This window comes from Saccostrea echinata, unplaced genomic scaffold, assembly GCF_033153115.1.
Source record: "Saccostrea echinata isolate AGI-Se365-2 ecotype Australia unplaced genomic scaffold, CSIRO_AGI_Sech_v1 ptg000064l, whole genome shotgun sequence".
NCBI lineage: Eukaryota > Metazoa > Mollusca > Bivalvia > Ostreida > Ostreidae > Saccostrea > Saccostrea echinata.
In genome coordinates, this window is record NW_026889813.1 from 4,895,287 (window position 1) to 4,908,984 (window position 13,698).

Here is a 13,698-nt window from a genome sequence, read left to right on the forward strand (position 1 = left end):
TCTTTTTTCTCCTTTTCTTTTGTACTTGTATTTTTTTTTCTTGTCAGCTTTTTTTCTTGGCTTTTTTGTTGCACTTGAATTTTTTATGATACTCTCTCCTGAAAAGCGATACAAAGTAGCGTATTGAGTTGCGGACGTATTATCCATTTCCTGTGTATTCTTTCTGTTTGCCTCTTAATAACTTCAATTTCATTTTTAATTTTAATATTTGTGACATATGATACGCATAGTTAGTAGTATTTAGATTTCTTCTTACAATAGAACCATGGATACGAATGGTAGCGAAACAAACAACTTATAGAGGAACCAGTGGAACTCCTCAAATTTATCGCTACAATAAATGGGGCTATATTTGTGACATTGGATTTGATAAGGATGATGCCAAAGTAGCCTGTCGAGAACTTGGTTTGCCAACGTAAGGTTGCTTTTACATGTACAATGCATTTTGTTTCAATATTCTTTGACAATATTTTTATGATATCTCCATCATAAATCAAACCTTATGAAGATAGCATAAAAAGTCACTGAATGAAAAATTATCTAATTTAAATGTAGTGTTGTTATCTATATTTAAGGGCTTGATACTTTAACTTGTAACAGTGTATGATATATTAAATACCTTGAGCTGTGGCATTACAATTTAATTGTATGATTTATGTCTCTGCTTTACTGGCTTTTTGGGTGTATCCAAAATTGAAATAAAGGCTCGGTTGTGGGATAACAGTATTTAAAAGAAATATAAGAAGGAAACACAAAAATCCTCCGTAAAGCTTCAGCGCTTTCATTACATCTTTATACTTGCTTTGGTGATAAAAAAAAAATTCTTAAGCCTTTGAATAGCAGGATCCAACCTCCTAAACTGAAATTTTATTTAAGAAGTTTTAGCATTGCTTTTTTTGTTTCATTATACTTTTAAAACAGGAAATATGTGCGAGTAGCCTCTGGTATATTTCGAAGAAGTACCAGAATACACCTGATCAATGTCATTTGCAACGGTGATGAGGAAACTCTGTCAGACTGCTATGAGAAATATACTTATCATTACTTCTGTCATGGCTACATCGTGGTGTGGATCTCATGTGATAGTGGTAAGACACGGTTAAAAATTAGTATCTTAATCAACTATAACTATGGAAGAAAAAAAATCTACAATTGGAAATCTTACTCAATTACGACAATAATCTTTTTCAATATACATGTATAATCAATCAAGAGAAAAAAAATGTGAATCTAGTTTCATCACGAACCTGTCTGTTTTTATATTGTTTTGTTTTTTTGCATTTTAGAAAAGCATCCTCCGATACGGCTATAGTTGGGGTCTTAAACAATTACATATTGTTTTCTTGCTTCGAATATTTCTAATTACTACAGGAAGTTTAAAAACTGATTCCTCTGAATCAACTGAATGGCGAGGTTATGATTCTAATTGTTCGCCGAAAATCGTTCAACAGTATTTCACTGTAAATCTTTTTATTATGGACATGTTGGATTCAGACATTAAGTATAGCTAATATATATTACAGGACCTTTTTACTAAAACAAGCGTCACTGATGTAATGCAGCTTAACTCTGACAAAATGTTCATACAATAAAAAAAATAAATCATTAATATTATATATGTACAACGGTACTAGCGTTTTTGACGGTCTTGTGATCTTTCACTATATGTCCATATCTCTTAAATTAGAAAGAAATATTTCACTGAACAAAAATTCCTTTAAAGAAAGTTCTCAGCCTACTCATAGTATTACTTATTTAAAAAAAAAATAACTTATGTACGTTGTCAATATTCTACTTGATTAGGTGCGCTTAGTTATTCATTTCAAAACTGTTTATGCTTTTCTAGAAACCAACAAATTAGATTATCTCCATATAATCTTTAGTTTATGACAAATGGATAGATGTAATTTTATGAATTTTCCATAACATACATGTACATGTATGATATCTTATTATACGAGATCATTTTTCTTAATTTCTACATTTAACCTATTCTATCACTGTTAAAAAAAGTTATTTTTAGAATGCCCTTACATGAAATATGGCGACAATTGTGAAGAAAACTGCAAGTGTAACAGACAGAATACTGCTTCTTGTGATATGGAAACTGGAGAGTGTGTGTGTAAGCCAGGATATACCGGGTTTTCTTGCAACTGTAAAGCTGGTTCTCACACCTGTAACACGACATATTCTGATTGCTTCGAAGAATCGAGTGGGATATACTGTATTTGTAAGAAAGGTTTTTCAAGTCTAGAATACAATTGCACAGGTAAGAAATTTTTTTTGCTGGAGATATATTTATTTTCTTTTTAATTTAAATCGTGTTTATATCCCGTCTAAAATCAATTCAATATAACTTTTATATAATTCACCGTCCCAACTTTTCCGGAAAAAAGACTGTATTCTACTAATATTGGAATGAAAACTTGGACTTCTCACTCAAGCAGAGAGTAACGTTTCATTTTTATGAAAGGTAGTGATATAAAAACATCTAAATAAAACGGTTGAAAATATGATTTATGTTTAAATGTATAATTTGAATAATTCATTTGTAGAAAGATAAGAAAACAATTAATTTTTTTAATTATTTTATTTTTCAACACATTTCATTCTATACAAGATGTCCATTATCTTTCCTATGACAGAATTGTGCATGTATAGAATTACAAGAGAGAGAGAGAGAGAGAGAGAGAGAGAGATTTACAAAAATAGTTGGTCCAGCTGTTCCACTGAGTATCAAATTTATCTTTTTCACCATTTTTATATGATATATATTTTTGTGTTTGGTAAAAACAACTCGTGTGATATCGCAGAGTGCACATATAGAGGTTTTTCAGTACATCTAGACGTATATACATAATATTTTAACCATAAGATTTAGATATCAGCCATTTCATTATTTTTTTCCTCCAATACCGTAAATAAATGATTTTTTTGTTATGGGTAACTGGTTGTTTCTCTGCTGGAGATAATATTCAAAGTTTTCAAGGAGTGAACAATTAAAATTTTGTCTATTTATAATCATTAGAATGTTTTTTTTTCTGAAACAGTCGAAAGTATCATCTTGATAATTTTATTTATTGAATGCATTTGTCGTCTTCTGCTTCTCTTAGTCTCGTCACATCATGTCTACAATTATATTTTGTAGATTTCTTTCAACTCAAAGAACTATATATGACGTGTCTCAAATGGCCCCTAAAAATTAATATCTTATTTTTACTCTATATATAAGTTAACTCTGTGCAGTATCACGCGACATTTATTCGTGTTTTTTTTCCAATTATTTGATCTAATTGCTCTTAAATTAAATAAATATTTCATTACTAACTTCATCTTTTTCCGCCATTTTAGCATATTTGTATGAAATGTTTATCTAAAGTAGTTTTTCTTCTAGAAAATATTGAGCACAGACTTTAACAAATTTTATCTTTTCACCAAAGATGTATCTATCCAAAATTATTAACTAAGAGAAAAAAATTGCTTATTCAAAGCTGTGTTCCATGCTTCCCATAGGATGAATGTCCAGAAAAAGGCACATTTTTTAAACCTTATTTTAATCGGATATCAAAAATAGCATCATTTCTGACGTATTTACAGCCAGTGAATTCACATAAATGAGACAAATAATAAAAAAATTGATATATAGAAATAGCTAAAATTAAACTCATACACAGAATAAAATATAAACTCATACACAGAATAAAATATAAACTTGTACACAGAATTAAAAAAAAAACAATCTCACGTACCGGAATCACATTTAAAAATTTTGATTTATGGGATCCAAAATTGACTTTTATCATGTATAGTCCTTTAATAAATGTCTACCAAAACGATTCTTGTACCCTATATAATCTCTGAGTACATGTATGTTTAGCTTAGTACTTCTTTCAATACTTTTATATCAATAATTCTATATGAAGCGATGGTTTAATTCTTTAAGAAACTATTTTAGATGAAAGATTACTGTCCTTTTTGGATTTGGTTGAAGGTAAAAGTCACATTTCGGGATATTTGCTATGTTCAATACACAAATATTTGATGTTACATTGTTGTTTTACTGATTTAATAAAGATAATTCAATAAGTTGAACATGTTTGATGTATAGAAATTATATAAACTACATAAGTAAAAAATAAATCAGAAATTTATATTGTATGAGGGTTGTCCCAGAAAAACGCGAACTTTTTCAATATTTTTTGTTTCACTAATATTATAAAGTTAAAAATTGTCATGCACCATAATCAATATTTTTTACACAATTCAGAGAAATTTCAATAAAATATCTCTACAAGGACTATTCAAAAAATACGTAGACAATGTTTCTCCTCATCATATTATCTTTACAAAATTAAATATCAATGCATTTTCATTTGTAGAAACATTTATTTTGTCGATATGTGAAGTTTCATTCCATTTGTTTAAATGGAACTCGTGTTAGCCTATTTTAAAAGCAACATGTTTTGTCATCACGGAGCAAAGTTAACAATATTATAACGTCCAAAACAACGTCAAGAAAGTTTCTCAAAGGTACTCGGGGTTTTCATTCCATACACGCGTCTTTTCCATTCATAAAAACGTATCCATAACACATGTCACCTAGTTTGCTAACAATAGTTCCAGTAGCTTAAGTTAGATTGTCAGTGTTTTCAAATTCTTTGCCGCGTAACTCTGCTTTCACAAGTTCCGCAACAGTGAATAGCACATAACTTTTCATGACGTTACTTACTCTTTTGACAAGATTTTAAAATATAATCTGTTTCTTCGCAGACTATCCATCGTCTGATTCAAAATCTCTAATCAAAAATTGTCCTTTCGCCATTTTCACAGTATTGTGATTTTTCATACTCACTAGTGTTATAATGCACTCTGCATCAAAATATATGATTAAACCCTTAACAATTATGACCAAATTATGACCAAATGGTACCCCTAACAAGTTAAATAATATACAACACTCCCATGTTCTATACAATAAAAATATTGAAGATTTACTACTGAAAATATGGGGTATATTATGTGTTATGCTTTTGCAGCTGAAAAATGGCTTTGTTATCCAGTTTTTGTTTCAGGAGATTTACAATAGAAGCTCTTAGTGATAGATGTCAAATTATTGTGAAATTATCCCTCTTTTATATGCAATTTACTTTATGTAAATCAACAAAATATTAGCGAAATTATGTTGAAATATGTGAAAATGCAGATGCGTTATGAAATTTTATATAATTCTACTGTTTGAACTTGCAATTTTAAAAAAATATGTTCATGCATTACTATTACTTTAGGTTCTTTTTAAAAATAGAGTTAAATGATAAATGAAACAGTATAGAAAAGTTTGAGTGGATTCTTCGAAACTTTAGAAAATCATGACACACTTTCTTCTTACTGGCATAAAAATGTCCCAAAATTCTGTAGTGTCCGCAACATGTGCTTATTTTGGAATGCATTGTGAATTATATTTCTTTTATTTTACATGTAAGAAGCCAGTGCAGCTACTAATCTATCTACCAAAAAATATCAGACTTTAACTCAGTGTTGCTTGGAATTCTGGCAAATATATTGTGTTTTGTAGAGTCCGCAACGCTGTAGAGTCCGCAACAGCTTTTTTAATTCAAAGGTTTTTTTTTTTCAAGGAAATGTAACATGATTTCAATTGACCATCACTATAATTATCCAAATATTGAATTAAAACATGTAAGATTACAAAACTTAGTGGAACTAAACTTCAGACTTTAAAATAACACCCCATAACGACTTGTTAATACATATTATTCAAAATCTTTCACTTGTCAGTCTTATGTTATATATTGAAAGTCAATTTTCATGTGGTATTTAAAACTGAATAAGAGGAAACTCAAGAATATATCAATATGTTAATTGTTAATTAATAAGTCTAGTTCTAACTAATGCAGTTGTGTTGCGGACACTACATTAATAACTATATAACACATTCATGTATTATTTTCACTTTTTATTTCATTAAATATTTCTGAAATATGACATACATGTGTACTTCTCTGATATTTAGCTCCTTTGAAAATAAAGTTTGTTAATTGGATTAAGATAACAATTGGTAATTTTGTACAAGATAACACTTCAAACTTACTGGTATATATATGGGTTTTATTTTCTAGGTCGAAATACCATTTTTGACTAGCCTTTTTTATTTCCCTATAATATACTATTTACCGCACATATAGAACTAGTTGGAGATTAAGATGTTCAGTTTACTCCATTCAAACCAAATATGGTGTCATTTAGCAATATTTCAATATATTGTAGTGTCCGCAACAATTTCAATACTGAAAAAAATTTATAGATACCTCAGAAAATTCTTTAATTCATTGAATTTATCTATAAAACTGTTTGTTATAACTTTATGAATTGTATTAACATAAGTGAAATCATAGACATTTTTTTAAACTGCATAACAATTATACATCAAGAAATATTTCACATGATAATTATATAGGTTTTATGTATAATTGTAAAGGTAGATAAACTTAAGGACGGGAGATAAATTAGGCAAAAAAATTAGCAAGTCATTAATGTGAATAAAATTTTTGTTTTCAAAGAGAACCATAACATTTTTCTTTTATTTCACTGCAATCAGATACATAATCGAAACCTGCAAGAAGTTTGGAATAAATAAATATCTTTAATATTTAATGTTAGATATAACAGGTGTAATGCAGTGTCAGCAACACAAGATCTCACCCAAAATTTGACTTCGCATAACTTTTTTCATAAGAATGCTGATATAAAAAAAATTTGGACTCCCGTGCAGAGGTATTGTACTTTCTAGAAAACACGTCAATAATGTGCTATATGACATTTTATTTTTTGGTCCAAATGCAACACAATTAGCACAAATTCTGTGAAAATGGCGTTTCCATTGTATACAAATGTACGGTTCATTTGTAGTATATTTTCCTGGCTTATCCAGCATTTTTAGGGTTTGTTTTAGAGGTTTTCCGAAAGCAAAACAAATTTTATTGCTACTCGCTGCTCCGTGACGTCTCTCGACGTCAAACTTTTTTTTCTAAAATCAAGTCTATATGACTTTAGAAATTGACATCTTTTAAACGAAGCAAGGTATTACATTACCTTTTAGCATCTTGCTAAATTTAAACATTTAATTTTATTTCGTTTAAGTGTCATTTATTAGAGGTATTGCTATCGGCATGATTAAGTGTATAATTTGAAATAACTCAATTTTGACCCTCTCCGTGACCCCATTTTTGCAGTCTTAAATCTTAGATAATTTTAATAAATATCAAGATATATTCCACTTTTTACTCAAATTATTTGAATCTGTTGTTAAAATATGTGTACCAAATTTGGTTATAATATCACGCTTATTAAAAAAGTTATGACAAAAGTCTACGAACTTTTTGAATGACCCTCGTATAAATAACAATTTCTCTCTCTGATAAACGAATCTTTCAAAATAGCTACCGGTGTAACGACGAAAAGTGACCCCCGTAGAATATTGACCGGGGGGTCAAATTTCTCCTAAGAAAAATGACCCCCCTGTCAATTTTCTACGGCAAGTAGGGTCATTTTTCGACCGTAGAAAACCCTTCCAGGCCGGTAATTCTACGACTCCACACACGTTGAAAAATCACCCCCATAGAAATCTGACCCCCTACTTTTTCATTATATTTTATAAATAAACCTTTAGAAATGAGGTGTTATATCCGATGTTGGGGAGGGTCGGTGAAGGTCTAGAGTCTCCTGATTTTTTTGCTTTCAAATGTATATTGGAGGAGGAGCAAAGTACCTTCCCCTCCTTAACGCCACTTCTCAATACTAGCATGATATACAATGTACGTGGAAAGGTTTTTTTTGCTTGCATCCCATTGAGTATACATTATTGAGGAGCATAAATTCATTATCCATATATATATATATATATATATATATATATATATATATATATATATATATATATATATATATATATATATAATCCGTTTTGTTTTTTCTTGGTTTTTGTTTTTTTTGTTTTGTTTTTTTTTTGTCACAGGTTTTGTTCCAAAAATGACATGATATGTTTCTGACAACGATATACCTGTATGGAATGGATGTCATCAGAAACTATTTAAAGGACAAGTTTGTGGCCCCATACTTCTAGCTTAAAATTTGTGCCCGCTTTCAACCTGCCTCCACCCCAGCTTTTACATGTATCAGTTTCTGGATACACCATTGCATTGAAACAAAAAACGTATTGTATTATTATTTTTAGACAAGGAAAAAATTAGAGAAAGCACGGCATATGAAGCGTCCAATAGCGTCCAATATGGAGATGCTATCATTAACCGTAATTACTGCTTCATTTTTAATATCATGTAATATCTTTTTCCCTCTTTTGGGTTCATTTATTCTTATTCATTACATGAATATTAATACCCCCGCGTCGAAGGAATTGGGGGTATATACCTTGTACCCTGCGAATCTCTCTGTTTTGTGTGCGGGGTGAGTATTTGTGTCTGTCTGTCTGTCTGAAACATTTTTTTCTCTGCAACAACTCATCCCAGATGCTTGAAATTTTAACACTCTTTGGTTCGGCATGCTATACAGTGATATATTCATTCTGGTACAAATCTTGTCCGTCTGTCTGTGCGGGTGGGGTATCACTAGAGAGCACTGGCTCATAGATTTCTTGTTTCCCCTGTAATTTGTGTACTTACAATTATTGTCTATAGAATTATATTATCTCTATTGTAGAGAAAAAACGAATGTATCTAAATGACGTTAACTATGAAACACTATATATTTTGTTTGTATCAGGATCGCTATATGAAAAACACTGATAGTTTTAACAAAAAAAAAACTATAGTTTACCAACGTTAACTATAGTTTAATGCAGTATCAAAGTTTTTACTATAGTAAATCAAAGTATATTTTTGGATATATGATTGTGATATTTTATGTTCTTAAATTCATATGTGCACATTTTTTTTTTATATTTTAGGGAACTACGAGGGGTGATCAAAAAGTTCGTGAACTATCTCGTTACAAAACCACAGTTCAGATCAAAATGAAATTTGGCACACATTTAGTCATAAACATGTTCTATAAATAGGAGATATTTGCTCCACGTTTGGACGTCACAATATAAAAATGACTCAATATGTAGATGACGTGACAAAAAATGGTTGACTCAGTCGTACTTGAGCAACGAACGGCTTTAAAGTTTAACGTTTATCTTAGAAATTCCTTTTCAGTAGCATATAATAATTTGTACACGATTTATGAAGACAAAAAGACATGGCAGAAGTTCAATCATTAATTGGATTGATTGTTTTAGTGAAGGAAAGGAGATGGTTAAAATGATGTTTGTGTTGGTGCCCAGTGAAAGCAAGCTTGGGAAGAGATGTGTCCTTAGTTGAGCAATCTGTAACAAAAGATCGCCAAATTACAGTGACTCTACCAAAATTGTGAATTTCATAGCCCCAGGGTCAGGGGTTCTGGTGCTTGGGGGGGGGGGGGGGCTACATGTATATAGTATATAGATCATATAGTGAAAGTGCATTATTTCTTTGAAAACTTCTTCTCTACTCCTGGGTATTATTGAAACAAATTGAATACATAGTTATGATAAGCAAGGGTGACTCTACCAAAATTGTGAAATTCATGGCCCCAGTGTCAGGGGTGCTAGGGCGGGGCTATATAGATCATATAGTGAAAGTGAATTATTTCTTTGAAAACAAATTGAATACATAGTTTTGATAAGCACGGGTGACTCTACCAAAATTGTGAAATTCATAGCTCCAGGGTCAGGGGTTCTGTTGCTGGGGAGGGGGGGGGGGTATATAGATCATATAGTGAAAGTGCATTATTTCTTTGAAAATCTTCTTCTCTTCTCCTGGGTATTATTTAAACAAATTGAATACATAGTTATGATAAGCAAGAGTGACTCTACCAAAGTTGTGAAATTCATAGCCACAGGATCAGGGGTTCTTTTGCTAGGGGGATGCTATATAGATCATATAGTGAAAGTGCATTATTTCTTTGAAAATCTTCTTCTCTACTCCTGACCGTTCACGGTAGCTCAGTCGGTAGAGCGCTCGCTCCGTGATCGGGAGGTCGTGAGTTCGAATCTCGGCCGCGACAGACCTAAGTCGATAAAAAATAGGTAGCAACTGTTCCTTCGCCATGCGCTCGGCACTTTGGAGTGAAAGTTGCGGGTCTTTCGGATGAGACCTTAAAAACCGAGGCCCCGTGTCACGGCAGGCGTTGGCACGATAAAGATCCCTCACTGCTCAATGGCCCTGAGTGCCGAGTAAAGGTCAAAATTTGAAGCCCTTCACCGGTATATGGTGACGTCTCTATATGAGTGAAAAATTCTCGAATGGGACGTAAAACAATATACAATCAATCAATCAATCAATCTCTACTCCTGTATATTATTGAATCAAGTTAAATGCATAGTTATGATAAGCAAGAGTGACTCTACCAAAATTGTGAATTTCATAGCCCCAGGGTCAGGGGTTCTGGTGCTTGGGGGGGGGGGGGGGGGCTACATGTATATAGTATATAGATCATATAGTGAAAGTGCATTATTTCTTTGAAAACTTCTTCTCTACTCCTGGGTATTATTGAAACAAATTGAATACATAGTTATGATAAGCAAGGGTGACTCTACCAAAATTGTGAAATTCATGGCCCCAGTGTCAGGGGTGCTAGGGCGGGGCTATATTGATCACATAGTGAAAGTGAATTATTTCTTTGAAAACAAATTGAATACATAGTTTTGATAAGCACGGGTGACTCTATCAAAATTGTGAAATTCATAGCTCCAGGGTCAGGGGTTCTGTTGCTGGGGGGGGGGGGGGCTATATAGATCATATAGTGAAAGTGCATTATTTCTTTGTAAATCTTCTTCTCTGAATACATAGTTATGATAAGCAAGAGTGACTCTACCAAAATTGTGAAATTCATAGCCACAGGGTCAGGGGTTCTTTTGCTAGGGGGATGCTATATAGATCATATAGTGAAAGTGCATTATTTCTTTGAAAATCTTCTTCTCTACTCCTGGGTGTTATTGAAACAAATTGAATACATAGTTATGATAAGCAAGAGTGACTCTACCAAAATTGTGAAATTCATAGCCACAGGGTCAGGGGTTCTTTTGCTAGGGGGATGCTATATAGATCATATAGTGAAAGTGCATTATTTCTTTGAAAATCTTCTTCTCTACTCCTGGGTATTATTGAAACAAATTGAATACATAGTTATGGTAAACAAGAGTGACTCTACCAAAATTGTGAAATTCATAGCCCCAGGGTCAGGGGTTCTGTTGCTGGGGGGGGGGGGGGGGGGCTATATAGATCATATAGTGAAAGTGCATTATTTCTTTGAAAATCTTCTTCTCTACTCCTGGCTATTATTGAAACAAATTGAATACATTGTTATGATAAACACGAGTGACTCTACCAAAATTGTGAAATTCATGGCCCCAGGGTCAGAAGTTCTGGTGTTAGGGCGGGGCTATATAAATCATATAGTGAAAGTGCATTATTTCTTTGAAAATCTTCTTCTCTTCTCCTGGGTATTATTGAAACAAATTGAATACATAAGTTATGATAAGCACGGGTGACTCTACCAAAATTGTGAAATTCATGGCCCCAGGGTCAGGGGCTCTGGTGCTAGGGTGGGGGCTATATAGATCATATAGTGAATGTGCATTATTACTTTGAAAATCTTCTTCTCTACTCCTGGGTATTATTTAAACAAATTGAATACATAGTTATGATAAGCAAGGATGACTCTTCCAAAATAGTGAATTTCATGACCCCTGGATCAGGGGTTCCTGTGACGGTACATATTGTCGTTTTGTACATATTGTACCTACCAACACTGCACATATTGTCGTCCATCGGTACATATTGTCGCCGACTGAAAAGTTACATATGTACATATTGTCGCTGGCAACATTTTGTGCCTCATCCTCACTGTACATATTGTCGCCACACAGATATTGCTGTTTAAAGATGTCTTTTGTTGTTTTTTGGTAGTTTTATGAATGTAATTGGTGTGAGAATCACACTAACGTGTCTCATATGCTATTTCATGCAGCATGATTGTGACGGTACACTTTGTCGTCCTGTTCATATTGTCGCCGGCGACAATGTGTACCTTCCCTCACTACGCATATTGTCGTCCATCAGTATTATTGTATATGTTAAGTTAATTATTTAATTATGAAATTTTACCTGTGGACTAAGTATATACAAGTTAGACAAACAGAATTTACCAAAGCAAAAAAAAAAAAAAAAAAAAAAATCAAACCACCAAGAGAGGGGGGTGCTACATCTGTTCTTTGGTGTTTGATTTTCTGTATATATTCCTATGTAGAACTTTGATCACCCATTGTGGCCCCACATTATCCCTGGGGTCACGACTTGAACAGAATTGATTTTGTTTTTGTTTGTTTGTTTGTTGTTAAAATGTCCCTCTCAAGAATTTTTCATTCATATTGAGAGGTTACCACTTTCCGGTGGAGGGCTGCAAATTTAGACCTGTACTTGGCACTCAGGATCATTGAGCAGTGAGGGATCTTTTTTGTGCCAACACCTCAAAATTGAACGTACGCTATGAAGCTTTCACATAAGTATCATACCCTCTGACCTAGTAGTTCTTGAAAAGAAGATTTTGAAAGATTTTTTTTTTCTAAATATTCTATGAAAAAATTACATCATCAATTGTAGCCACACCTATCCCCCGAGGGACATGATCTGAATAAAACTGAATCTAGTCTACATTTTTAATGAAGCTTTCTCACAAGTTTAAACTTTTCTGACAAAGTGGATGTTGAGAAGATTTTTAGAAGTCACTAACTTTTCACTTATTCTTCACTACTTCCCTTGAAAGAGGGCATGGCTCTTCATTTGAACAAACTTGAATCCCCTTTATCCACAGATGCAAGTGTGGCAAGTTTGGTTGAAATTAACCCAATAGTTCTTGAGAAGAAGCTAAAATTATGAATTGTTTACAGACAGACTGACGGTCAGACAAAATGTGATCAGTAAAGCTCACTTGAACTTACCAGTTCAGGTGATCTAAAAATGTTATTTTTTGCGTCATTCTTATATTATTATTATTAACAATAAATTATATTTATAATATTTTATCGGCACATGATCGTATATAAGAATAACGAAAAAAAATAATTTCCAAATAATCATTACTACTGAACAGAAAAAACATACCTGTATTCAATCTCCAAGAATATGTTACAAGAAAAAAAGAATAGCTGATTTATCAGATATGTCAAGAATTACGGTATCTGTATATGTCATAGTGATGTACATCAATCCTGGACACAATTTTTCTGACCAAAAAGTATTGCGAGTAATGCTGTCTGTCTCCCTCCGTGCGTATGTATGTTTGTCAATCTCTCTTTCTTTTCTCAAGTAAATATTCAGCAAAACAATATATCGACGACAATATATGCTGACCTTGACTGTACATATTGTCGCCGACGACAATAAGTGCTTGTGCTTGACTGTATATTTTGTCGTCCATTATGCAGGAGGAAAATAAGGCTCGTCTCGGTACATATTGTCGCCGGCGACAATATGTACAAAACGACAATATGTAACGTCACAGTTCCGATGTTAGGGCCGGGCTCTATTTATTATATAGTGAAAATGCATTAATGCTTTAAAAATCTTCTTCTCTGCTTCTGGG

The 13,698-nt window shown here is 32.6% G+C and overlaps 1 protein-coding gene across 1 annotated transcript in view; it reads left to right on the forward strand.

Annotated features, from left to right (window-relative positions):
- Positions 1-275: 275 nt before the first annotated feature.
- Positions 276-13,698, forward strand: part of LOC133175691 (scavenger receptor cysteine-rich type 1 protein M130-like) — a 72,467-nt gene continuing 59,044 nt past the window's right edge. Inside the window, exons 1-2 of the mRNA XM_061310800.1 lie at positions 276-415; positions 922-1,088. Of these exons, the coding sequence (XP_061166784.1) occupies positions 276-415; positions 922-1,088 (307 nt within the window). The remainder of the gene's footprint in view (positions 416-921; positions 1,089-13,698) is intronic.